The sequence below is a fragment of the Elaeis guineensis genome, chromosome 9 (assembly GCF_000442705.2).
Source record: "Elaeis guineensis isolate ETL-2024a chromosome 9, EG11, whole genome shotgun sequence".
Classification (NCBI taxonomy): Eukaryota; Viridiplantae; Streptophyta; class Magnoliopsida; order Arecales; family Arecaceae; genus Elaeis; species Elaeis guineensis.
Genome location: NC_026001.2, coordinates 25,534,002 through 25,558,898, shown reverse-complemented (window position 1 = coordinate 25,558,898; position 24,897 = coordinate 25,534,002). Strand labels below are relative to the sequence as shown.

The 24,897-nt window shown below is 37.0% G+C and overlaps 1 protein-coding gene across 3 annotated transcripts in view; it reads left to right on the top strand.

Annotated features, from left to right (window-relative positions):
- LOC105051277 (coilin) overlaps positions 1-24,881 on the top strand; it is a 41,451-nt gene extending 16,570 nt beyond the window's left edge. For 2 of the 3 annotated variants that reach the window (XM_010931621.3, XM_010931620.3), the window contains 9 exons: positions 5,473-5,542; positions 10,916-11,002; positions 11,145-11,283; positions 21,199-21,236; positions 22,849-23,043; positions 23,356-23,427; positions 23,593-23,745; positions 23,858-24,026; positions 24,186-24,671. In XM_010931621.3, coding sequence (XP_010929923.1) covers positions 5,473-5,542; positions 10,916-11,002; positions 11,145-11,283; positions 21,199-21,236; positions 22,849-23,043; positions 23,356-23,427; positions 23,593-23,745; positions 23,858-24,026; positions 24,186-24,520 — 1,258 coding nt within the window. In that variant the 3' untranslated portion in view covers positions 24,521-24,671. Of the gene's footprint in view, positions 1-5,472; positions 5,543-10,915; positions 11,003-11,144; positions 11,284-21,198; positions 21,237-22,848; positions 23,044-23,355; positions 23,428-23,592; positions 23,746-23,857; positions 24,027-24,185; positions 24,672-24,756 lie in introns of those variants that run through there. The other variant, XR_012134521.1, reaches the window with a different exon arrangement.
- Positions 24,882-24,897: the final 16 nt, after the last annotated feature.

The following is a 24,897-nucleotide window of genomic DNA, read 5'->3' as shown; positions in this document are numbered from 1 at the left end:
GTGAGTTGCTTGCAAGTCACTATGGTGATCTCAGGTCTGAAGGATACTTATACCCATATGCTTCGCGAGCAGTTTTTGACAGCAGAAAGCTCGACAGGCGAGTCACTTGTTCAGTGACGATGTACTTCTTACTTATATGCCATACCAGTGTCACCACATTCTTTGGTTAAGAGGACAACCAACCCATATAGCACACAACGATCTCCACTCGATAAACGTCATCATCCTGTAATGACGTATCATTTGATCGCGAACATGTTTAATAACTATACGATAAATCCTCTCTTTATCGTATACTAACATAGTTCTAAGGACTTCATCACAACACAAGAGTTCAAGGAAGATGTAACTTTGTGATGAAAAATGCTAGAATAACTATTATTCATTAATTAATAATTTATATACAAAGATGAACTCAATCATCACACGATTGGTTTCAGGATATAATTCTCAACAATCTCATCGAATCCTGCTATTGTTTTCTCCTTTGCATTGCTGGTTTAGTCGTAGTCACATTCTTGCCATTTAAGGTCATTTCATGGAGAAGACAGATATAAGTAACAAATAATTAGGGAAAATTGTAGAAGCATCCTTTCAAGTTTGGGCCAATAATACTTGGACCTCCAAAACTTAAAAAGTTTCAATTAGGCACTAGAATTTTATTTTCATTGCAATGTAGCCTAGTTGTCTGTATGAATCTTGACATCGTTAATGAAGTGAGAAAAAAAGATCAAAATACCCTTAATTAAGAGAGGTCAGGTCATAGTTTTCATGCATTTCAAAGCGCTCCATCCTATCATTCATCCATATGCATAGATCTTAAAGCGCTTTGCGCTTTGCTATTTATCCACTTGCACATATCTTAAAGTGCTTCATCCTCTATCACCATCCACTTGCACAAATCTCAAAGTGCTCCATCCTCTCATTCATCTACTTATGCAGATCTCAAAGTATTCTGTCTTCTGTCATCCATCTGCCTACATAGATCTTAAAGTGCTCTGTTCTTTATCATCCATCCGCTTGCATGTCTTAAAGCGCTCTATCTCTTATCATTCATCGACTTGCACATCTCAAAGCACTCCCTCCTATGTCATTCATCTACTTGCATGGATCACAAAACACTCCATCCTTTATAACCCATCCATTTACATAGATCTCAAAGCACTCCATCCTCTATCATTCACTTGCATAGATCTCAAAGTGCTCTATCTTTTGTCGTTCATCCACCTACGTAGATCTCAAAGCATTCCATCCTCTGCCATTCATTTTCTTGTACAAATCTCAAAGCATCCCATCTATCGTTCATTTGCCTGCATAGATCTTAAAGCACTTCATCTTCTGTCATCCATCTGTTTGCATAGACCTCAAAGCACTCTATCTGTCATTTTCATTAGTTCGTATAACAGATTTCAAATCAATCAATCCTTTATCATCCATTTGGTTGTACATATCCCAAGGCACTTCATCCTCTATCATTCATCCATTTGCATAGATCTTAAAGCAATTCATCTTTTGCCATCAATTTGTCGGCATAGATCTTAAAGCACTCAATCCTTTGTTAGCCATCCATTTGCATAGATCTCAAAGCACCCTTGTCCCTGTGACTTTCCTTTCCCCCTTTCAATTCATGCCAAAACAACAGGCTCTTGCTAAGTTAGTGGGAAGGGCAATTCTAAAATTTTACAAAAGTTTAGTTATCAGGTGACTCTCATATGATAACATTTTGTAATAGGGATAGGCGACTAGGCCACATTGTAATGAATTCAAAGTTTTGTGGCTAATTGATGCTTTTTAAGTTTTGGGGCCTGAGGGTAAACAGTCCAAACTGGGAGCGGTGTCTCTATAATTTTTCTAATAATTAAGAAACGACAACAGAGCAAACATATGCATACACGAAAAGACGAAAAGAAAAAGCTAGTGATCTTTACAAAAGTTTCCAAACAGTTTATGAGCTATTTGCAAAATTGACTAGTTTTGCTAGTAGGCATACTTAATTGCTAATTATTTGACTAGAAATGATTTTGGGAAACACTTAAGCATGTTTTCAGAAACTTTTAGGTGACTTAGCATTCACACTATTCATGTTTGGTGAATTTTAGTTTCATTATTCAGGAGTGGTCGCTTCATCTCTTATCTCATGTAAAACAGAGTCTTGATATCCAGTATTTACATCCACATTTGAACGTTGACATTTTTCTAATATAAATATGAGCAAAATTAATAAAAATAAAAACATAGAAAAGACACAACCAGATGATTATTTAAAATCTCCCCCTTCATTTGAATCACTGATTAAAGAATGCAACTTGCTTTAGCTTGTCTTTGGATTTCTTGCTTGAAAGAGGATTAATAGAATATTCTGATATGTTTGGATCATTAATGTTATGCATAACTATGATCTAATAGCAGCTGTTCAAATTTAGCTTGAGAAATCATTCGTTCATAAAACCTCCTGTCAACACAATTTCTTTTAAGTTGTTTCTTAAATGTCCATTTAAATGTAACTACTACCTTTTGTAAATTTTCACCACAATGTCCTTGCTGATCCAATTGTAATTCTGTATGGCCGTGCTATCTTCTTTCTTTTCTTCCCTGATCCCTACATATCCTCCTCATGTACTTATCCCTTACTGAATCCACATGAGACTACCAACCACCATCTCGACATTCTTATATGTTGGATTTTCATCTTGTGAACCTTGGTCCTCCTTGTCGCTCAAATAACCCACCTTTCAGCCAGTATAACAATGCAGATCATACTACCATATATGTAAGTTTTGATTTGTCACGGACTGATCACATAATGCTCCAAGAGGACCCTTTACTTCAGCCAACCCTTGCATATACATTTCTGGTTCTTTTTTCTTTCTTATTTGGAGCAATAGAATCAAGATAGCATAATTATCACAGTAGGTATCTCTGGCCCATCAATTCCAAGGATGGTCACATGTTAATTACGTTCTTACTTTTCATCGCATTGATATGATTTCTGCCAGCTTCATTTTGATTTTTAAGCATGAACGTTCTGAGAGTGTTTTCGGTTCTGTCTCCATTTAAGGAACCAGTAGTGGTGCTGTTGCCCTAATAATTTAATGTAATTTTTGGTAGCAACAACCAATAATGCAGGTGTCGAAATTTTTTTTTTCAATTTTCTTTTTTGCTGGGGGCTTCCTTCTATATCTTTGCTCCAAATTGTTGCAGTGCTGTGAAGATGAAGGTTTCAGGATAATTCTTAGTTATTCTGATGCATGTTTTATGTTATGCCTTTGGGATTAATCCTTAACAAAGAGGGTCTTAACTGTGGCCAATCATGTAACTATGGCCTTAGAACACTTACAAAAAGGGGCTATTGATTTGTTGAACCTAGGAAGGAGAAAGAAGAACAAGGTTATGCAGGTTTGCCATGAAACTTAACCATGAGGATTTCGCTTTAGTGCCTTGATCTCTTTAGTTTTATGCCCTTCTCATCCATGTTAGTTGTGAAGATAGGTTAGGATGTCTGTTTCCGTCTTTCCTCCCTTTTTCTTGTTTCTCTCTTCTCATTCATGTTAGTTGTGAAGATAGTTTAGGATATCTGTTTCTGACTTTCTTCCCTTTTTTCTTGTTTCTTTCTTCCTTGCTTTCTTTCTTTTTTCGCCCTCTCTTTCTGGAAAAAGTTAAGGATACCATGACAGAATAAACCTTGATGAATGATGACCAAAGGTGCACAGAACATTGATCTAATATTGGAATAAATCTTGAGAAGCTCCAGAAAAGATAGATCAATCAAAGCCATGGTTGTAAGAGTGAGGTCAAGGGAAAAGTAAATGCAGTCATGAAATTCATCATAGATGAGGAAAATTAGAAAAGCTGAAAATAAACTGTGATTTCATTACATCTCCTTCAATATATTGAAACAGTCTTACCTCTGCATATGTAGGAATAACTGAATAAGGATCTGGTGCCTAAGGAATCTAGAGGCAAATGAAAACGGTGATTTGGCCAGTGTAATTCCAAAATGAAAATTAGATTAGAGATTAAAAACAACAATTAGTTCCATACTTCTATCACAAGTTAATAACTCTTTCAACTTGGTTTAAGCCCAGTTTCTCATACGAACTACAAACCATACATCCCAATATAGGACATACAATACCATTGTCATGCAACCAACATGATATTGGAGGCTGGTGTGCCCTCTGTCAACACATGATGCAGCTGCTGTGCCAATCTCCAGGGGCATACCATATATTGATACTGGGCAATACTGTACCAACCTGACCTATACTAGTTAGTTACCAATATGGGGTCCAGTATTGAGAATAAAAACCTTGGTTTAGATCTATCTATTCTGTGCTTGTAACACATTCAAAGCATGCCTCTCATTGTGTCGGCGTATAAAGCTGAAACAAATCCTAATTTTTAGAACATTGGTTCATTTATTGGTTTGAGAAGAGTGATAAGGAAACTCCAGGAAAGGCTGACAGTAAATACCAACTTAGTGCTTGACTGCTTCCCACTCAACTAGAAGAGCAAATTGTCGAGTGAGGCCCTCATGTTCAAGAATTCTTCCATTGACATTTCAATTAAGAGATTTAGGGCCTGAAAATGTACAGGAAATAGGCCTTCATGCAGCTTGCTGATCTTCTGGTTTATATGCTCACCCATCTGATTTTGCCTCTATTATGACAGTTCCCCTTTTTCCAGATTCTTGAATTGCATATTTGCTTGGGGTCCCAATTTGGTCTGAGTGATGACCAAAGGCAGATTAATAACCTTCATGGCCTTATTCTACTATAGTTCCCACTGCCTGTAGGTTTTATACTTTTATTCTTTATCCTTGCTAGTAGTTGCAGAGTGCTAGCACCACTAGAAGAAAAATGGCTAAGGATTTCTTGCTTTAGTGACCTGTATGTTTACAGATAGAAAGCTACTGCAGTTAAGCAGCTGCTTGCCTATGTTATCTTTTCAGGGACTTCCAACATTTTTTCACCTTGTAAAATGAATGGACATGATCTGCCATTTCCTCATTTCTTCTCAGTGCTTCCTTATGCAACCTTCCTAGCCCATAGCGGGAAAAATGAATCATTGTTGATTTTTTTTCTTTTTTTCTTTTTTTTTTTTAAAAAACTTTCACCGTGCATCATTATCTCCTGAAAGAGACCCTTTTTAGAATCTCCAATATTGAATCCCCAAACACTAAGAGCTTGCTAATTCTATGCAGAAAACACATCTGGACTTCTGTAGTGTCTGAAGCTATGTGGTTACCTCCTATTAGTTTCTTTTGTCCTAACAAATGATTTTGAAAAGCACATATACAAGGACAATACTACACTGCACATACTTTTTAACTGCCATTTGTTAGCAGCGAGCATCTAATTGATAAGTTCTAGAGCCCAATTGAGCAGTTGCTTCCTTTTCATTTCAAGTAATTTTTTTCCCTTGTTATCTGTAGCATCTTGAAATGTCTTTTACTTGCACTTCTTTTTCTAGGCATGATCCAGTTGAGGGGAATCACCAAAAAAATACATGCACATACCATGCTGATGGTAGCACAGAGAAGGTTAGTAATTATTTAATTGTTTCTGTTTTTTTTGTCTTGATAGTTTAAGTTGATGCATAAGCTGTATGACCCTATTGCCTCAAAGCTGATATTTTCTCATTTTAGTAAGTTGGATTGCATTGTACAGTTCACATTTGGATGTCTGTTTGTACACATGCACATGCATGCATTATTTAAAGAGGGAAGTAAGAAAGCATTGTATTGGAATGGTACAAAAAACAACTGAAGATTGGCCAAGTTCGGACAACAAAAGAAACCATTAAAAAAATGATGCTTTATGTTTTCTGCTATATTAATGCCTCAATATTTTGAGGGTGACCCTTGGTGCCATGGTAAGTGACATGGAGGTCAGGAGTTTAAAACATGGAAACACCCTTGCACATGCAGGGTAAGGTTGTGCATGTGACATTCCCCAAATCCCGCAATGGTTGGAGCCTCATGCACTAAGCCGCTCTTTATTAATGCCTCAATAGTATGAGAATTCGAGAAAGCAGTTGCACTGTAGTCCAAAATCTAAAACCTCTTGATTGGTAGTTTGAACTATTTTAATGCAGTTAAGACCTGCAACAATTTCATCTTAGTCATCTTGTCTTGATTGGCAAGCCAATTTGAATTTTATAGGCCTGATCTTGTTAACTAACCTTGAGCCCAGAAGCCTGAGCTGATAGGGAAAGGATCAACAATGTATATCAGGCCTAACCAGTAACCACCATTCCGTTACAGGGCCAGGACTATGCAGGTGGAGGGATAATCAAGTCAACACATACCAGAATTAGGATACACAATGGGGGGTAATTAACCAAACCTGAGGGATTTGAACTCATGATTTTCAGCAAACCTTGACTGATACGATGTCAACTAAGCAGTTGACCCTAGAAGCTTAAGTTGATAGGGGAATGACTAAAAATGTATATTAGCTTTTTCATTTCTATAAGTGGGTGCTTCTGATTTTCCTTTAGTGCTTTGTTCATCCAATCTATTTTATTCATGTGGTTTCTAGTTTTTGGTTTATTTTTCCACAATAGTTTTTGAATTCAATGCATTTGACTGGAGGGGAGTATTAGACCAACGACTTTAAAACACAAACTATTGATCTAACACCCCCCAAGAAAACAAAAATGGAAAGAAAATGATGAGATTATTGTTTTCTCGTTCGATTGCTGGATCAACTGGAGACGAACCATGGCATCATTATGACACAATAAATATACTGTTCGTTAACTATTATAACAAAACTAGATAAAAATTATAGGCATAAGAAAAAGCAGAAAATCATTTTTTTTTCATTTTTCTGACAAAGTAAAACAAATTCTTTCCCCTTTGTTTTGTTTTACTATAATTTGTGAAGTGGCATATTACGCGATCACTAGTGTGATGAAACCTAAGTAAAAAAATGAATTTATTGATAAGAACTTATGGAGGCAGTATAAGTTTAATGATCAAATTTAAATGTAGAGAGCTCTTACTGATTTTGGATTTGAACTATACAAGAACGGCAATAATAATTTGTCTAAAATGATTGTTCTTTAATTGGAGGGCAAGACCCAACCAACAGAATCGACTAGGCTTCTGGCGTTCATTGTCCCACGGAAGTTATTTGGTGAGGGAGAGAAAGGTGCTTATTCCAGTGCTACTGGGTTGAAGGACAGCTATTGGTATGGTCTTGTTGTGAGGTTTCATCAATAGGCATGGCAATCGGTTGAGTTAGGTCCAGTTAGTATTGGGTTTGATAGCAAGTATTTTTAGAGAAGTGGTTACCTGAATTGAGCCAATTTAATAATCCAACAAGAGCCCAACTTGTTCACTTGACAGGCAACCTGACCCAATCTGTGTAACTCATTTGATAAATAGGTAAGTTTTGGGTTATGTTGAAGATCATGATGGACCTACTAACCTACCTGTCTAGGTGTCCAAGTGTCTGGACACAAAAAAGGGGGCAATTTTAAGTGTTTGGGTAACATTGCCAAATTTTCAAGTTCATAACATTTTTACTTGAAATCAGATTTTATGTCTGAAAACCTTTATTGAAGACCTCCATTCTTATGGGTGGTTCATTTAATATAATAGTTTTGTTTGGTGAGCAAATAAGCAAGATGAAGCTTTTAGCAAACTAGGTTTGTTACTGTTGTTATATCTCATTTCCTTGTCCTGAATACAGTCTATATTCAATCTTGTTCTGTTTTTTTCCCTTAATTTTTATGTCTATTTCATTTTTGATTTTGATGAATTTTAGTCAATGATAGGTCTTTTAGTTTTTTAGTGGCTCATGTTCTATTTTTGGCATTTAGTTTTGCCTACTATGATCGGTTGCATCATTAGTTTCAATTGTCTAGACATGCCTTCCAGATCCTTGGTTGGACATTTATTTCATGAGTTACGGTGTCTTTCTGCCCTGTGGTTTGTGGGGGATGCCCTACTCCCAAATAGGTTGTCACATGCCCCACTTGATCATTTAAGTGCTTAGATTAGGGAGCATGCCTGATAAATCAAAGGAGCATGGAATATATGCCAAGTGTCTTGATCAGGGGATCCATGAATTCTTTAAAGAAAATCCATGGCTCTCATGACTGCACTTGAGAATGGAGGGCTGATATGGCAATCTGCGAACTGGCCCATCTCTGCTTTCTCAGCTCCTTGGTCTGTATGTCCATATACTTTTCCTGTCTCTTTCCCACGTGTGTGCGCGCGCGCATGCAAGTGAGCATGCAAGTGGTTTTCCCTGTTTTAGTAAGTCCTTGATAAATAAGGAGAAATGTGATGCTTGTCAAAGTTTCTAGGGCTGAGGAAAAAATGGACATCTGCTGAGATTTATGAGACTTGCTGGTTGCTACCTTTTTTGTCCATTTCATTGATGGTCATGGTGTTGGATACAAAGACTTATTTCTAACTTATCATTTTTGGGCTAGCTTGATCTCTGGTCACCTTCCTAGGCACTGCGTGGCCTCGTATTCTACCACTTAGGTAGCATTTGGTGACCCAAATGGTATCATCACGGTGATCTAAAATCATTGGTGATCCAAATCCTATGGTGATCTAATCAGCAGTGATCTAAGATCCTTGTGTTTGGTAGGCCATGGTCTGATAATTAAAGATCCTCGGATATCCATTAGTATCCTGTTTGGTATTCTATGAAAATCTAAAATTACCGATTATATAATACTGAAACTATTCATAATATATTCTATAAAAATATATTTCTTAATCATATGTAATATATTATAAATAAAATATTACTGTATTTATTAATATATTAATAATTAATAGATTCTACAAAAATATATTTATTAGTCTTATGAATTATTAATTCTATAAAAATATATTAATTGTTATTATTAGAATTAATATTTTTATTTATACTTATTACATATTATTTATTAATATGAATATTTACTTTGATTAGAAAAATAAGGCAAATAAAAGTAATATATTAAATATTTTTATTATATAAATATAAAGTATAATAAGATATTTTACTCTAATTTAAAATTATTATTGAATCATAATATGACAATAATATGATTAGTAATATATTATCATGTAATATATATCATAAATATAATATATAATATCAAACATAATATAATATCATATATACAATATTGATATAATATATTAACGATATATCGATATACCAATTTTTTTGCTAGATTGAGAGGTATTTTTGTCTTTATATTTCAGTCTAAGATCATTGCCTGGGGTGATCTTGGATTCCCGATATCGAGGACGGGTATCCCATCATTGGATTGGGAGGTGATTTGATGAGTGGGACTGATTTAAAATTACTACCACGTAGGATCATTATGGTGCAACTAAGCATTGTGATCTTATCACCTTCACCCACATCATCCTTGATCTTTGGTGGATTGCCTTATACCAAATGCCCCTTTACGCAGGATGCAAGTGGGTTGGGTCGGGTCATGAGTGATCCCGATCCGACCCGATTTCTTGATCGAGTCTGAATATTAGACCCAAATTCAGCCCAATAGAAGATCGGGTCGGATTGGGTCGGATCAGGTCGCGTCCATGATCAAATTTTTTGATCCAACGGGTCATTTGGGTCGGGTCAGATCCATATATAATCCGACCCCGATTCATAAAATATGGGTCTAATTTGGATCCGGGTTTGGGTCGGTTCGGGTGTAGGTTATAAATAACAAGAGCAACAAGTATCAAATAAGGGTTATGGGACTATTTTGTATAGTGACACCACTTGAGGACTTGCTTTTCTTCAGTGTGTGCTTTTTATTGTTGGCTTATGCATTAATTTTCAAACTATCAATTAAATGCTGAATCTATTGCTTGTTCCTAATCGATATCTAGTTGTACTTATGTTTTTATTCTTGTTGATGTTTCTAATAAAGTCTACGAAGCTAAAATAAGTATCATGACCCAATTAATGAAAGCATGTAAAAATGAGTACCAAGATGTTTGACATAATTTGAAAAGCTAGTGATGACAGTTAACAACCTTTGATCAATAGAATCTTGATTTTTTTCCAACCTGTGTATAAAGTTTGAGTGAATGAAGGTAGGAGAAAGTCAGGGAGTTCTATTTTATTCATTTTTAAATTAGTATGCTTCTGTCACTTTTATAATATTAGATGAATAAATATCCAATTCTACTTCCATCATGCTTCTGTTTGATATATATTTAAAACCTTGAATGAGGTTGATGGAATAGCAGAAATATGAGTTTAAAAGGATCATCTTCCAAAGAATCGAAAGATTGTAATTATGAAAATAAATGAAGAAATAAAAGAAATAAAAAGGAATAGAGTTTTGGAATTCAATAAATAGAAGAGAACGAAACCAAAGAAAGTAATCATGGTTGGGTCTTGTATTGGGTTCGGATCGGATTGGGTCAGGTCATTTATCTCAAGACTCAAATCAACCCAAAAGTCTCTACGGGTTGGGCTAGGTCTAAATTTAGTAAATCCAGACCCGACCTAGAAAATGGATCCATGGTTCCTTTAAAATGGTTTGGGTCGGGTTTATGCGGGTCGGATCAGGTCGGATCACGGGTCAACGCGATCCATTTGCAGCTTTACCCATACGGTCTTCTAAAGCACAAATCTTTATTGACTGCCCCTCTTATTGAAATGATAGGTCAATTGATGTCCTTAACTCATTTGCTGGAATCAGTTTGTTATATGCAAAAATCTTGGTTATGATGCACAAGGTTCTTGAGATGAAACCTAATGCAGCCAAGGCATTAATGGTTGACCAGAATGCAGATGTCAATTTTTACCTAAATTTTGCCATTGGACTTGGGGGCTGTTTACAACTAGAATTTAAACTTTTAATTTGACCCCTAAAGGTTTTCTCAAATCGATTAATCCATCTCACTTTTGTTTTTGGGGTGCGGGTGTCTCAGTCTCCAAGCAGAAGTGCTAGTCGGAAGAAGGCTAAAAAACAATGGCATCAGAAGATGAAAGAAATGGCTATTCAGCAGATGGAAAAGGTTTTCTTTTCCTTTTTTTTTTTTAATGATTTTTCATTACTTAGTTTGGTTATATTTGTTTGCAGGGTTCATTTTTGTTTATTAACAACTGCTTATATGTATACCTGATTATGATATTAAATGTTTTCTCTGGAATCTTTAGGATATGCGGAGCCAGGTGCCAGCAAATGACACAAACGATGCATCAGCAAAACATCGGACAGTAAATGAGATCGCTGAAAAGGAGGATGAAATTGTTCCTGTCATAGTTCGACCTGGTCACATTCGTTTTGAATCTTCCGGTATGTTTCAGATGCTACTATCCCCAAATCTCTCCCCCTCCCTCCCTCCCTCCTACCTGGTTGCCTCAAATTTCATGATGTCGATGCCAATGAATCGACATTTGCATCGAATATAATGACTAGTTTTTCACTAAAATATGGATTGTCCTCAATCCTCATAGCATTTTTCAAAAATGTCTAGCCACTGCATATATTAGTGTATATAATTTATGGTTGTTGTAAATATGATTTTTCTATGGTTTTCATTCTTTTTTGTTTCCGTTGTTCATTTGATCATAATATTATATTATTATACATCCTACTGCATTATGAGTGAGGGTCGGCAGGCATGCTGTAGGAAATTGCAATAAGTTGCGGCGTGTTAATTTAGTTGTTTGATAACGTCAGATGATGATTGTAAATGCAAGCATTACTTCATGGATGCATGAAGGAAAACATAGTTATACATGGATATTGTTTAACTAGCTTTTTGAAGTGATGACATATAGGAAGCCAAATAACATAGTATATAAACATGGGCTTAATTTAGAAGTAATGATACATAAATATGATTCTCTGGTATTTTTTAAAACATATCTGGGACAATTTATGTCATAATTTTCTCATTGATGAAATCTAGTTGCTATAAGTGTTCGGGGATATAGTTCGACAATTAGAACCAATGATCGTTGACTTGGAGCTGGACCCTATACTGGTCGACCGGCTCATGGTATGACTTGATACGCCTTCGTACCAGATCGTATTAGGCCCAAATTGGCATGGAAACGAGGGATGAATTGGGGAGGAAAAGAGAGAGAAGGAGAGGGGGAGGAAGAGAGGGAGGGAAGAAAAAGGAGGTCTGCGGTGGCCATTGGAGGGTTGCGGAGGCTCGTAGAGGGTCATCGAGGGCTCTTAGGCTCCATGGTTGTCTGTGAGAGGAAATGAGAGCAGAGAGAGAGGAGAAGGGAGAGAAGAGGAGCAAGGGGAAGGTAGTGGGAATGCCGTCGGCCGCTGTGGTCGTTAGACGTCCCAAATACATCCCATGGTGGCCGCAAGTTTGAAACAGGGGTGACATCCCTGTTTCATTGCATTTTTTTAAAAATGCGATAAGTAATGAAGCTAGCAATGGGTTTGCTAGCTTCACTTCCCCTCTCTCTTTCTCTATTTCTCTCTCTTTTCGCATCTCGTGGAGCTCTGAAGGCGTCTGTGGCCCTCCAGCGGCCTTGGTGGGCCATCATTGGCCTTCCCTTCACTCTTCTCTCTCTTTTCCTCTCTTCTCTTTGCTTTGTTTTTACCGGTATTCCAGATCGAACATCTGAACTACATCGGTTAGCCTTTGATATGGTTTGGCACATCCCAAACCGTCTGGTTCAGGCCAATTTGGCGAATCACGATCAAAACCATTTGACAACCTAACTTGTCAGCTTATTAAGTGTATATTTGTTTTGATATTTTTGTAGAGTCTTAGCTACTAAGTTACTTTTTCTCTTTCAAGTTATTTGTTATCTAGTACTCAGGGTAGGATATACGTGTTTCTATGTATGCATGCATGTATGTTTGAACATATGAGAAAGAGGATAGTCCTGACTTGTGTCTTGTTCGAGGCATACTGATTCACTGAACCGAGTTGTTAGCAAATCAGCATGTTTTTGCCTCTTGGCTCGGAAATGGCTGGAACCAATGTGAATCATGCAGTTCGCACTAATACCGCCCCAAACTGAGCGGTTTAGAGAGGTTCAGGCTTGGTTTGGCTTCAACACTCCCTCCTCTTCAATAATAGAGAGGAAGGTGTTGAGAAGGCGTCTCGTACGTCATCAACCTCTGTCTTTCTCAATTTATTCTTTTGAAAAGCTCCAAAAAAATCTTAAAAAAATGCTGATTTTGCTGAGAGAATGCCAGATTGGCAGTCAAATTAGGTAAAATGCCTCTCCCCCTCATTTGATTTTTTTTTTTAATTGGAGGCCAAAAATGGCAAAAAAAGAAAGAAAATAGTGGGATGTTGTGCATTTGATTTTGGCATGATGTTATGATATGATGATCTATACAATGTCACCAAAATTATAATTTTTCATCACTTCTATATTTTTTAAATTGAAAAAAAAATATTTTTGGATTAGAAATTAAAAATAAATGTTAAATCCTTTTTATAAAATTAGTAATGATGATTAGGGATATGCATTCTACTCTCTATCAAAATTTGGTGTCAATTTATTCAAGTTTGGGTATGATCATGTGCATTATGACATAGGTCCAAATTTGAATAAATTTAAAAAAATAAGTGGCATGTTTTTTTGCATCTCTGTGGATTGAGAAAAATATATATAGCATTCTTGATAGAGTGCTATATGGATGGGAAGTCAAGTGAATTTTCTAAATATTTTATATTTAAAATTTATTTTTAGATAAAAGCTTAAAAATATTTAGATAATAGAAAAATTGTGAAAAATTAGTATTGTGCGTGTTTATTTCTGAACTATTTTTTGAAATAGAAAACTAATTTTTGCATTATTAGTGAAAATTCACTATTTTCTAAGAAATTAGTTAAATAATGATATTTTGAGATATAAAATATATGTAGCATTCCTGTTAGGGATATTGTGAATTAAAATAAAATTTTTAGATATTTTCTCATTTATATTAATTTAATAAAAAAATTAATTAGAATTATTTAATTAAGTGTAGATTTTGCAAAAAAATACATATTACATGTAAGTAATGTATAAATTTTTTTTGGATTAGTTTAGAATGTGCTCTACAAATATGTAGGAATGGATCTACATGGGAAGAAGGATCATAAGCATGATATTGGTTAGGAGCACGAGTAGATGCTCTTTGGTTGGCGCTATTGGAGGTTTAAGCAAGAAGAGGTAACTAGGTTGAAGCAACATCTAATCAGTAGTTACCCCATTGTGTCCGTCTACTAGAAGTGCCCACAAGAGATTCGACAGCTTCTGAAGCACTTCGCTGATTTCAAGGTTGTGTTGCAAATGGCTATCGAGAAGAGGTGGAGGTGGAACATTGGGTAGCAAAGCTATATGTTATCGGTGGGCAACATTATTATTGATTTGCTATGGCCTCCATTTAGTGCGTTGGACTGGGTGTCAATCTGTTAGGAGCGAAGACATCTGCAGTGATCTTATGGACAGTAATAAGTCAGAGTTGTAGAACTGGATAGGCTCCTATTAGAGTAGGTAGGACACATTGATAGTGATTATGATGGTTGGATAAGTCCCAGTGGGTGAAGCATTATCAACTTCCAGATGTATGGTGATATGAATACTTGTCCATGAGTTGATCGATGCTTGCAACTAGATGCATGACATTAAGTACATTCTCGGATTGATGATGTCATTGATCAGATAGAAGGGTAGAATGTTATGCAGGTGGTCACTAATAATGGATCACGGTATAGGCTTGCTGGGGAGATCTTGATAGACAGGCGCCTGCATATATTTTGGAACTCATATGTTGCACATTGCACATTGCATTAATCTCATGTTGGACATTGGGAAGATTCATAGAGTCAAGTAGATCATGTAGTTTGCCTAGTCCATTAGATGGTTTATCTATAATCGCATATGGGTGCTTGCTTTGATGAGGAAGTACACAAGGAGGGATATATTGAGGCTAGCCGTAACATAATTTGCCATGAATTATATTGCATTTGATAGCCTCCTTGAGAAGAAAGTAGGCCTGCATCAGATGTTTGTCAGTGTCGAATGGTAAGAGAGCATGTGTTCTCGAGTCGGCATTGAGGGGAGCAATATGGAGGGCTTGGTGACGAGTCAATAGTTTTGATAGTGGGTTGATAGGATTGTGAAGGCTATCAAGTCATTATATGGAGTGCTGAGTGTAGTAGATAGTAAGAATACCCCTAGATGGGCTTCCTTAATTACATGATGATGGTTGCTAAGGCTTTGATCAAGGAGGGAGATCTCAGGCATGTGGAGTATATAAACATCAACAACTAGTGATAGGGTTGTTAGATGGGTAGGGAGTTGCATCTAGTAGGTAATCTCATTCATATACCTATATGCCATGTATCATTGTGTGTTCTGAGTGCAATTGTTATACGCTTATGCTAAATCAATTGCAAACTATATGGACAATCTATTATTTGAACCCAAGGCTACACATCCCTAGGGTAGGTATGAATGATGAACTTATGGGTGCCTTGTGCAGCGTTGTTTATAAGATGGAGCTTGATTTGGAGGTCGCTACGCTAGTCTGGAAGAGGTAAGTTAACTTTGTCAACTCGTGTTGATAATTGATGTCATATAACATGTACCATTTCTATAGACTTGGATAGCTTTGGCGGCCATGCAATGGGAGCAAGAAAACAAAGAATGCGTCCATGTATTTTAAGATGCGGACTAAAACTATTAAGTGGATGTTATATAATTAGTAGCATCTGATATTTAGTTTTCGTGAATGCTTTTGCAGTTGAATGGGGGATCCACTTTTGGTGGATTCTAGGAACTTGAGATGGCTGGCGATCTGAATCCTTTCATAGACAGTCTTCATTGGCTCTGTGTGCAACTCGCCCTCATCCATAGCAAATGGAGGAATTGCCTTACATAGAAGTGGTTGAATGATCTTGTGTATGTCTACTACAATCTGCATCTATGGCTGAGGTGCATTAAACATGAAGTTGAGTTGACGTACAATGATTTACTTCAGAATGACTTCATGCATGATGAAGAGGATCGGATGATTGGATGGCTTGGGGGCTAGCAACAAGAGCCAAAGTTGGATGAGCCATGATCGCCTCTTTGATCAGCCAGTTTCAAAGTCAGAGAGGCTAGGGTGGTGGCAGAGCGATGAGTAGAATGACATTTCATGCTTAGTTAACAGCCAATATTCTTAAAATCAAACTGCATAGCAAATTGGCAAGCTATCCAGTTCTTGGGTCGATTGGTTGGACAGCTGATTCAGAGAAAATTCTTCTCTGACTTAAATTCCAACTCAAAATCTATTGGGTAGGCTGCGATCCTCTTCAACAGCAGTCGAGAGAGTCGTCGATGTACTATGAATGTGGATCACCAGTTGCAATACTATCGGATTGGAGTCGGGAGGGGGAGTAGGTTGGAGATGCATGATTTGCAGGCCTCCTTTGTGGAGGTGGGGATTGTGAAGTCTTCAGAGTTGGAGAGGCTGTGGTTGCTACAGATGAGGTTGACCTTGTCATCATTGTCACTGATGCGGAAGCTGGTCTGAGTGAGTAGGCAATGGAGCAGGCAATATCCACGCTGGGGCCCTCATTGCCTGTGGACCAGGCTTCCTAGATGTTGGCTTGTAGTCAACATACTTGGAGGGTAGTTCGGCCCTCCCCTGCGGCTGTGCTTGCTTGTAATCCATTAGTAGACAGAAGGCTGTTTGGTCGGCCAGGGTTATACTTTGTGGTTGGACACTTGCAGATAGCAAAATGATGCTGTTCCATCAATTGAAAAGAGTCCTTGATGTCTATGAGAGAAGATCATGAAATTGTTTTGGTTTCCCATTTTGACTTTTAAGTTCAAAAAAAGTCAAACCAGATTGGATTGGTCAATCTGATCAGTTTGTTCATTTTTCCTTGGTTTGTTCGAGTTTTGACCACTTTAAAAACTTCCTTTGAACTGGAATATTTAGGCAACCTCTTCCCGATTCAACTAGTCGAACCAACTTGTCTGGTCCAATTTTAAAAACATTGGTTCCACTAGTCACAGGGGTTGGAGGGTGTCAATCATTGCATGACCCCATGTCGGAGACATCCTTCCAACTGTTTGATTGAGAGATGTTGAGGAGAGACCATCATGGTACCCGATCTACTCAGGGTGGTGGGTTTGATCGATCCTCCTAGTAGAGTCAGTGCAAGAAGGTAGCTGCACAGATCAGCAAGAAAGGCAACAGAGAGGCAGCTGCATATTTTTTTCAAATGACTCAAGTAGGAATCTTTTCACTTTGTTTCAAAGGTGAGCAAGCCATTTGATGATTCAAGAGGTTCATTTGATGATGCATTTGGTGGCAAGGGAGGTAGTGGGGCACAAGACACTATAGTTTATGACTTAGTCTCAGGATGATCCTTGATTTATCGATGAGTCTCAGTTTACTCATGCTACATAGGATAGAGACCATAGTGCACAATCTGGTAGAGATTGTGAGGACACTATTGCATACAGGAGACGGTCTCCTCATGGTCATTCGGGTGGTGATGCTGCTGCAGCCGATGATATTGCATGTGGAGTAGGGGCCCTGGACATGTGGTTTGGTGTCACACACCATATCGTATTCGACACCGGCATCTTATGATCCGTATGCATATGGATATGGATTGTTTAAGTAGTCGTATTCGAGTGGATATTATGATGAGTTGGTGTGATGCTCCTCCAAATTACTATGATGATCTTGGCATTTGCGAGTCATATCAACACTCCAAATTTTAGACGTCAATATCTGTTTTATACTATTAAGTACATTAAAATTAATTCAAGCTGTTGTTGTAATATATGTGTTTTTACTTCCAAATACATTGGTTGGATAGGTCTCGATTCCATTTCAAGATAAAAAACATTAAAACAAGGCTAAAATGATAAATTGGACAACACAATAATAAAATTTGAAAAAAATAATCAAACTAGTGTGACTTGTACACCATGGTGTACTATGTGTTGGTATGGTATCGGTATTGTACCGTACCATACCACCAGTCAAATGGTATGAGTCTTGATACCGGTACAGCTAATCTTAATTGTATGTGAGTTTGTTAAGAAAGAAAGTTGTCCATACCCCTATCCCTTACTTTCCTCCCTCTCGCTATGTACATACATACATGCATGCCTGCAAGCATGTAGGCCTAGATACATAAATATGGGCAAGTTTGATATGGTAGTCTTGAATCATGTATTGCATTTGAGTTTGTTGTTAAGAAAGCTGTTTCTTTCCTCATATCTCTCTCCTTTATTTCTAATACATTGTGTTTACAATCCTCCACTATTGAAATTCCTATTTTCTTGTCCAATACATTGTGCTTACATTACCAAAACTCTACATTGTTATGGTTAATGCAGTTTTGATGCCATTTTGGGAACTTCTTTGACGTGAAGTTATTTAAGCAATAAAATAAATTAGTAAAGAAACATAGTTGGTACAAAAATTGAGTACATATATCACATTATAATTGTAGTTCAGAAAGAAATGAAGAAAAAAACATATTTTTGGTTCTTTGGTTCATGTATATGGAAAATACCCAGGAAGCTGTTCCCAGGAAGTTTGATGCTCATGTTGGAGAGAGGGAGGCAGGTGACGGGAGAAATGTTGTCACAAGTTTGATGCATATGGTAGAGAGTTGGAGGCAAGTGATAGAGGGAACAATGTGAACTGGATGGAAAGGGGAAGATGAAACATGCAAATAGTTGAATTAGAGTTTGGAAGGTGTGGTCTTTGTGGTTATTACCAAGGGCTATCAATGGGTGGGGCTGGTTAGAACCTGACCTGGAAGAAACAGTCTCAGGCTCAGGTTCTATGTCTGTGGGCTGGGCTGGGGCTGTTGTTAAGGGTTTTTGAAAAATGAACTGGGCCTGACTAATTTTCAATTGGTTTCAGACTTTAAGTCATTAGGTTTATATTTGGACTTCCCTCGAGCCTTCGACCAATCCATCCCATCGACATCCATTTTTATTTTCCATCTTCCACTGTCTAGGTTTCTTGCTTTCTCTCAAAACCCTCCTTCAGTTGACCATCTCTCTGGCGAACCAGCTTCTCTCCAGCCTGTCCGAATTTTTTCGAGCAGTTGGTGAAACCTCTCTCTTTCAGATGAACTGTGTCTGAAGTTGAGCTTGCTTGATGTTTTGATTAGAGAAAGATGCTGAACTTGAATCTCTCACCATCACCACCCTTTCTTTTTGCATGCATCGGTGCCTGCCTTGGCCCTAATGTGCTGGTATGTTTTTAAGTTGGTCAGGGCTATTTCATTAAATGAATTGAAGATAATGTTGCTTTCTTAAATGTTTTAAAAAATGATATGATCCTGAAATAAAAAAACTTAAGTGAGAGAAAACATTTGTCTAGTAATAGTCTAACAACTATTCACATAATCGTGTTGGTTTTTGACCAAAGTATGACTCTAGTACCATATTAGCCAAAAAAATGACTTTAAAATGATAATATACAAAATAATGTTAAAGCATCGCCATCTTCATACTTTTCTATTAAGCCCCAAATATGGTAGCAGTTTCACTTTCTGATTAATAATATTCTGTTTTCATCTCTAGTAATTTTACAAAAAATCAATATGAGAAAAGTTAATTCATGATTAATAGAACATTAATTCATGATTAATAGAACATAAGTCAGTATGTGCATTCATGCTGAAATTTTTAAGCAATCTAAAAATTTTTAAATAAGTTACTCCCCAGATTAGGGGAGCATCAACAGGAAAGAATGGGAACTACTAAATAGAACTGTTAGTAGACTCAGTACAGTCTTTGTATTTTTCATCCAGTTGATGGTGAAGTGGCAGCTTGAGTCGCATATCTATCCAAAGTCAGGAAGCCCTAATAGTTTGAGAATTCAAAACTTCATCGTGGATGTATTAATAGGATGTCTGTTACCCTAAGACAATCTTAACCTAGAGGAGTTAAGGTGGATGCTAGTTTGCGAATAATCTGACAAAAGTTTTGATCATTTATGATTTAATTTTCTCTGAAAAAGTATTAGGTCATTATATTTCCATTTCTACCTTTTAGTTCTTTTCACCATTCTGTCCAGACATTCTACCTGCCTTTCTGACAATTGCTGGGATGGGGAACCTCAAGGTAATGGATGTTGTATTTTATTTTTGCCTACATGATTTGCTGGGACTTGTGGAAGGACTTAGAGCAATCGAAACCTGAGAGATTCATAAGATCCTTTTGGTGTCATCCAAAAGATCTGAAAGATTTTACTACTACTTGTCATGAATACTAATTATTTTGCACTTATAAGTGGAATTTTGCTTTCTTTGCCCTCTCCGTCTCTCCAGTCAGGTATCACCTTGATATCTGTTAGCATTTAAAACCTCTTCAATCAAGCATGACTGATTAGATATTTGATACGGGCTGGCTTCTTTTTCTTGCCTCAGCGAAGAGGACTTCACAATTTGTCAAGTGATTCAGAGGAAAAAGAAATATTAAGAACCAAAGAGCTAATTAGGTTCAGGAGAGCAAGTTGTCTGACCTTCATTAAATCTGAATTCATACGTTTTTTATCACATAATTGCACTGCAAGCTCAAAGTGAAAGCAACTTTGACCCACAAACTAGAACTGGACCTACCCAGTCAGCAATTGTTTTTGGGCTAAAGTGACTCTTTGGTGACAGGCATCTATTGCTTTCTGAGTTTATCAGAGTTCACTGAAGAATTTCACCCATTTGTTATGCTTTTTACCCTAAACTTGTTTAATTTTTCAGAAATGTATCAACCAAGAAAGGATGCATGATCTCATCATCTAATCTCTCATTAATTGTGATCAGTTTCTTCTGTTTTATGCTTATGAAGTTCTTAGACTGGTTTTTAATGCTTTATAATCTACCATGTGAGTTTCCATTATGAAACATCTTTTTATCTGTTTCTGTCATTTATCATCTGATTTTAATTATTCAAGTGGACAGGTGCTTGATATGTATATTTGGAGCCACTCTTTCTGTATTTACGTGTGTAGTCCTGCAATATAGAATTCTTTGATTAATGAGAATGATTAAAACTGCACGCTACCTCATATTGAACATTTTTTAGGTGAATACATTCAAAGAGACATTGAGCTTAGTCATGTATCCATGCTTTTAATACCTATTTTTTCAGCAAAAGTGTATAGAATAGAAGCTTCAAAATCATATAATTTTAGTACTTCCATGGAGAACATGTTGTCTTTTTCTCCTAAATGATATTTATTTCATATACCTGAGGACCACGTTTTTTGCAGATGCAGAACAGAGCAAGTTGCTATCAAATGGACCGGTGGTATGTATCCATCCTTATACCAATTATGTACTATTTAGGCTTTCAGTTTGTTCCTATATTTTATTTATTTCAAGGTTTTAATTCTCCTTTCCAGTTGATCTGTATCATTGATGAAGGTACAATGTTGGATGGGTGATGTATGTTTATATTTTTATCATTGTAATTGTTGGCACTGGAAGGGACAGCTGGGATACCATAACTAATGTAAGAAGATGGGTGTCCTTTTGCTGATATGGGTGTTCTTCAAGGTTTAGATGTCAATCCCATCCTGTGGTTAGTGAAAACAAAAATAAATATTTAATATATTACGGATCATGAACTCCATTTGAACATCCATATTTATATTCTGATATTATTAATGAAAGAGTTTTGCATTACCTTTTTAGTAAACAACCGATCTATAAGGAACAACTTTTCATACTTGCATGAAAAAAAGGCAAAACAGCTATGTCCAAAATCCTCTAAATTAGTCAATTAATCTCCACTAGTTTGTGCATGTGATTGATTTAATATTTCAAATATGAGTCGTGCTTTAACCGATCTTTTCTGTGCTACAACTTGGTTCCCGTTCATGTCTGTGCTTGTGTATATGTCCACTCATGACCTAGCTTCCTTCCACCCATCTCTTTCTCTCTCACGCATGCACGCATGCTCACTCTCCCTGCCCACCTGTATGTGTTTGAAGTGGCTCCCTTTTTCTATCCCTCACCTTTATTACTTTCCTCAAATTAAAATCATGCACTTGTGCCATCTGTCTTGAAGGAGGACCAAATTATTGAATTAAACTCTTAGCCACATGCTTCCACTGCATAGAAAGTCAATGCTGTGTCTAGAATTTTCATAATTCTGCTATTTAGAGATTTAAAACATAATTTTATAGTGTGACTACTATCCATGGCTTCCTTGTGCAGAATGCTTTTTCGAACTTCAGTATTTTCATCAATGGTAAATGATGGATTTCAGTTCCCTTTCTTCTTGTCCTTTTGATGAATCAACTTAATCCAAAAGTTTGTTAACAATGCTTCAACATGCATAGTGAATGAACACTTGTATTTTCCAGTGTAACAAGGGTCTTCATGATCATGGGTATGAGAGATCTTTGGTGAAGTAGGCAAGAGTTCTTGAACATGTGTGGAAGGAATGATATCAGTTTTCTTACACTGCCTGCATGACTTTAGGTTGCTAAGATATAAAAGTCCCACATGTTTGATGTGTTTTCTAGTTGTTTCATAGATTCTCCATGGATAGTGTGACTGACCGAGTTTTAAGAGGGATTGCCGAATGTTGAATGTATTTGTATGTATTATTTGTTCTCAAGTGCATTCTTGGACATCCTTCATTGTGTTTTATTTATTGTTATTGAGGATTCTTAAGATGTTAGCAGTTCATCGACTATCACTTTGTATGTAAATTGGGGCAATGCTTTATAGAAATATTCAAGACATGTCGTTAATTGGAGGGGAGATGCATAGCCACTAGTGCTGGGTCAAGTTCTGCATCACATGAGATCCTATACCCCAGCGACACATGGCTTGTTTAATTGACTGAGGTCATTTGTGTTTGTCATTCATTTTCATTTCTTAGTAACGTACACCACGCCTTTGCGCTCCAGGAAACTCTGCAATGGAATGGAACAACCAGCATGAAGAAGGGGCAGAAGTGGGGCAGGGAGAAGACCGTAAGCAAGAGGAATGATGATAATGCTTGTAATTGGGCATCTAATAAAAAAATTGTTGCTGAAGAAGGGAAGCATGTGGACGGCCATATAGATTTTGGGAGCCTTTATCCTTTGACTCGCCTTCCTAAGGTTTGTCTTCATTGCATGCTTCTGGTGGTTTGTGTTTAAAGAACTTGGATGGTTTTTACATATATTTTATATTTTGCTTTCCACACATCTTTTACCTGTTAGCTGGAGTTCCTTAGGACCACTATGTCAGCAAAAATGTTGTTTTTGAGCTTTTAAATCCTCTCTTTATATGAATAGTTGGTGTGATGGTAGTTTGCGATCCAAAAAAATGAACCGCGTCTAGTCTGTGCTTTTTTATTTTTTTCTTTCCTGCCCAAGTTGAGAGCTTTTTGTTTATCATGGATTCAGTTATCATATTTGAATTGGTTGCAGGAAGCGGATGTGCTTGTGTATCGTTTGGTTGAGTTATCATCATCATGGTGCCCTGAGCTTTCTCCTTTTCGAGTATGGCTATTATCCATATGCTGAAAAAATTGATAGTCATATTAATTGTTGTTCTAATAACAAGAATATCACAAATTGGATTAGATTAAAAAAATTTCTTGAATTGTCACTTCATGATTATCATAGTGCACTTGTGTAATGTTCTGGTTTTGACTATTATTGTAGGTTGGAAAAGTTTCATCATATGACTCTATATCCATGAAAATTGTTCTGGTACCTGTCCCAGAGTACCCACTCTTTTCCAAACAAAATAACGACACAGTGGAAATGGCACAGCAACCAGATGTCTCACGTTACAAAGAAGATGGCTCTTTGGAGGTATCTTTCGAATTAGTGTTTGTACGCTTCCCTGTAGGCTTTATTGGTAATCTTGTCAAGTTTTTCTAGAGTTGATTTTGATGAAAGTTGATGATGACAACTGTAAATCCAGATTGAATATCCATCACTTGTTGATGTTCGTCTGTTGAAGCCAAATGAGTCAGGAGCAGAGAACATGAGTGCTCCTCAAGGTAGCAGGACCACAGTAGCAGCACCAGTAAACAACTGGGAATCCGCCTTGGCTAAAAATACTGCCATCGAGCCGGTTACCCCCTGTATAGGTATCTATCAGAATTGGATGATTAACAGTGTGCTATTTTGATATTTTGTTGCTTTATTTTATGTTGTAAAACTCTTAAATAAGTCCAATTTTTTCTTTGTAAACATCGACATTTTATAACTTATATTTGAAACTCAAGCATGACCTTCTCGTTTTGTAGGAAGAAGACCTAATATGGGCTGGGAGCGAATTGAACAGGCTTCAAGTGAAAAAAATGCCGAGCTTCAGCAGAACAATGGTTGGGGTAGTTGGACCCCAAATAAAAAAACCGGCACCACCTCATGGTCAAACAGAGCAATGAGTGGAAGTGCCCTGGGGCCTACTCTTGCATTTTTACGAGGGAAAGAAGCCAAGTATGCTAGCATGGTAAATGGTAAGCATGCTAGTTCTGCAAATGGTAGGTATGCTGGTTCGTATGGGAGGTACGCTAATTCAAATGGTAGGCACTTCAATTCAACAACTAGAAAGTACAATGGCCCAACCAAAAAATGGTAAGCGTGGGAGGTTTTCCTTGTGGCAAGGATTGTAAGTATTCTAGTGGAAAGTGAGATACTTTTTGGGTGCTAGACTGAAAGGTATTTTGAACTTGTAAGGTAAGAAGATCCATGCTATTATCCTATATCCAACTTGTTTATTTCTCAGCCAATTTAGTGTCTTCTATGTTGCACAACAAGGATCTGTTTTGTACTAATCCTGATATATTTTTTTTTTTTGTGGATGATGGGGGGCAGACTAATCAAAGGGATGTCTTGGTTATGGATTCGGGAGACAGATCCGATCCTCCATAGGACAGGATGGAAAAAGAAGCGGAGAGGATCCTCAAAAGATTGTGGATATGGAAATTGTAAGCTTTGCTGCACTTTTAACTCGTT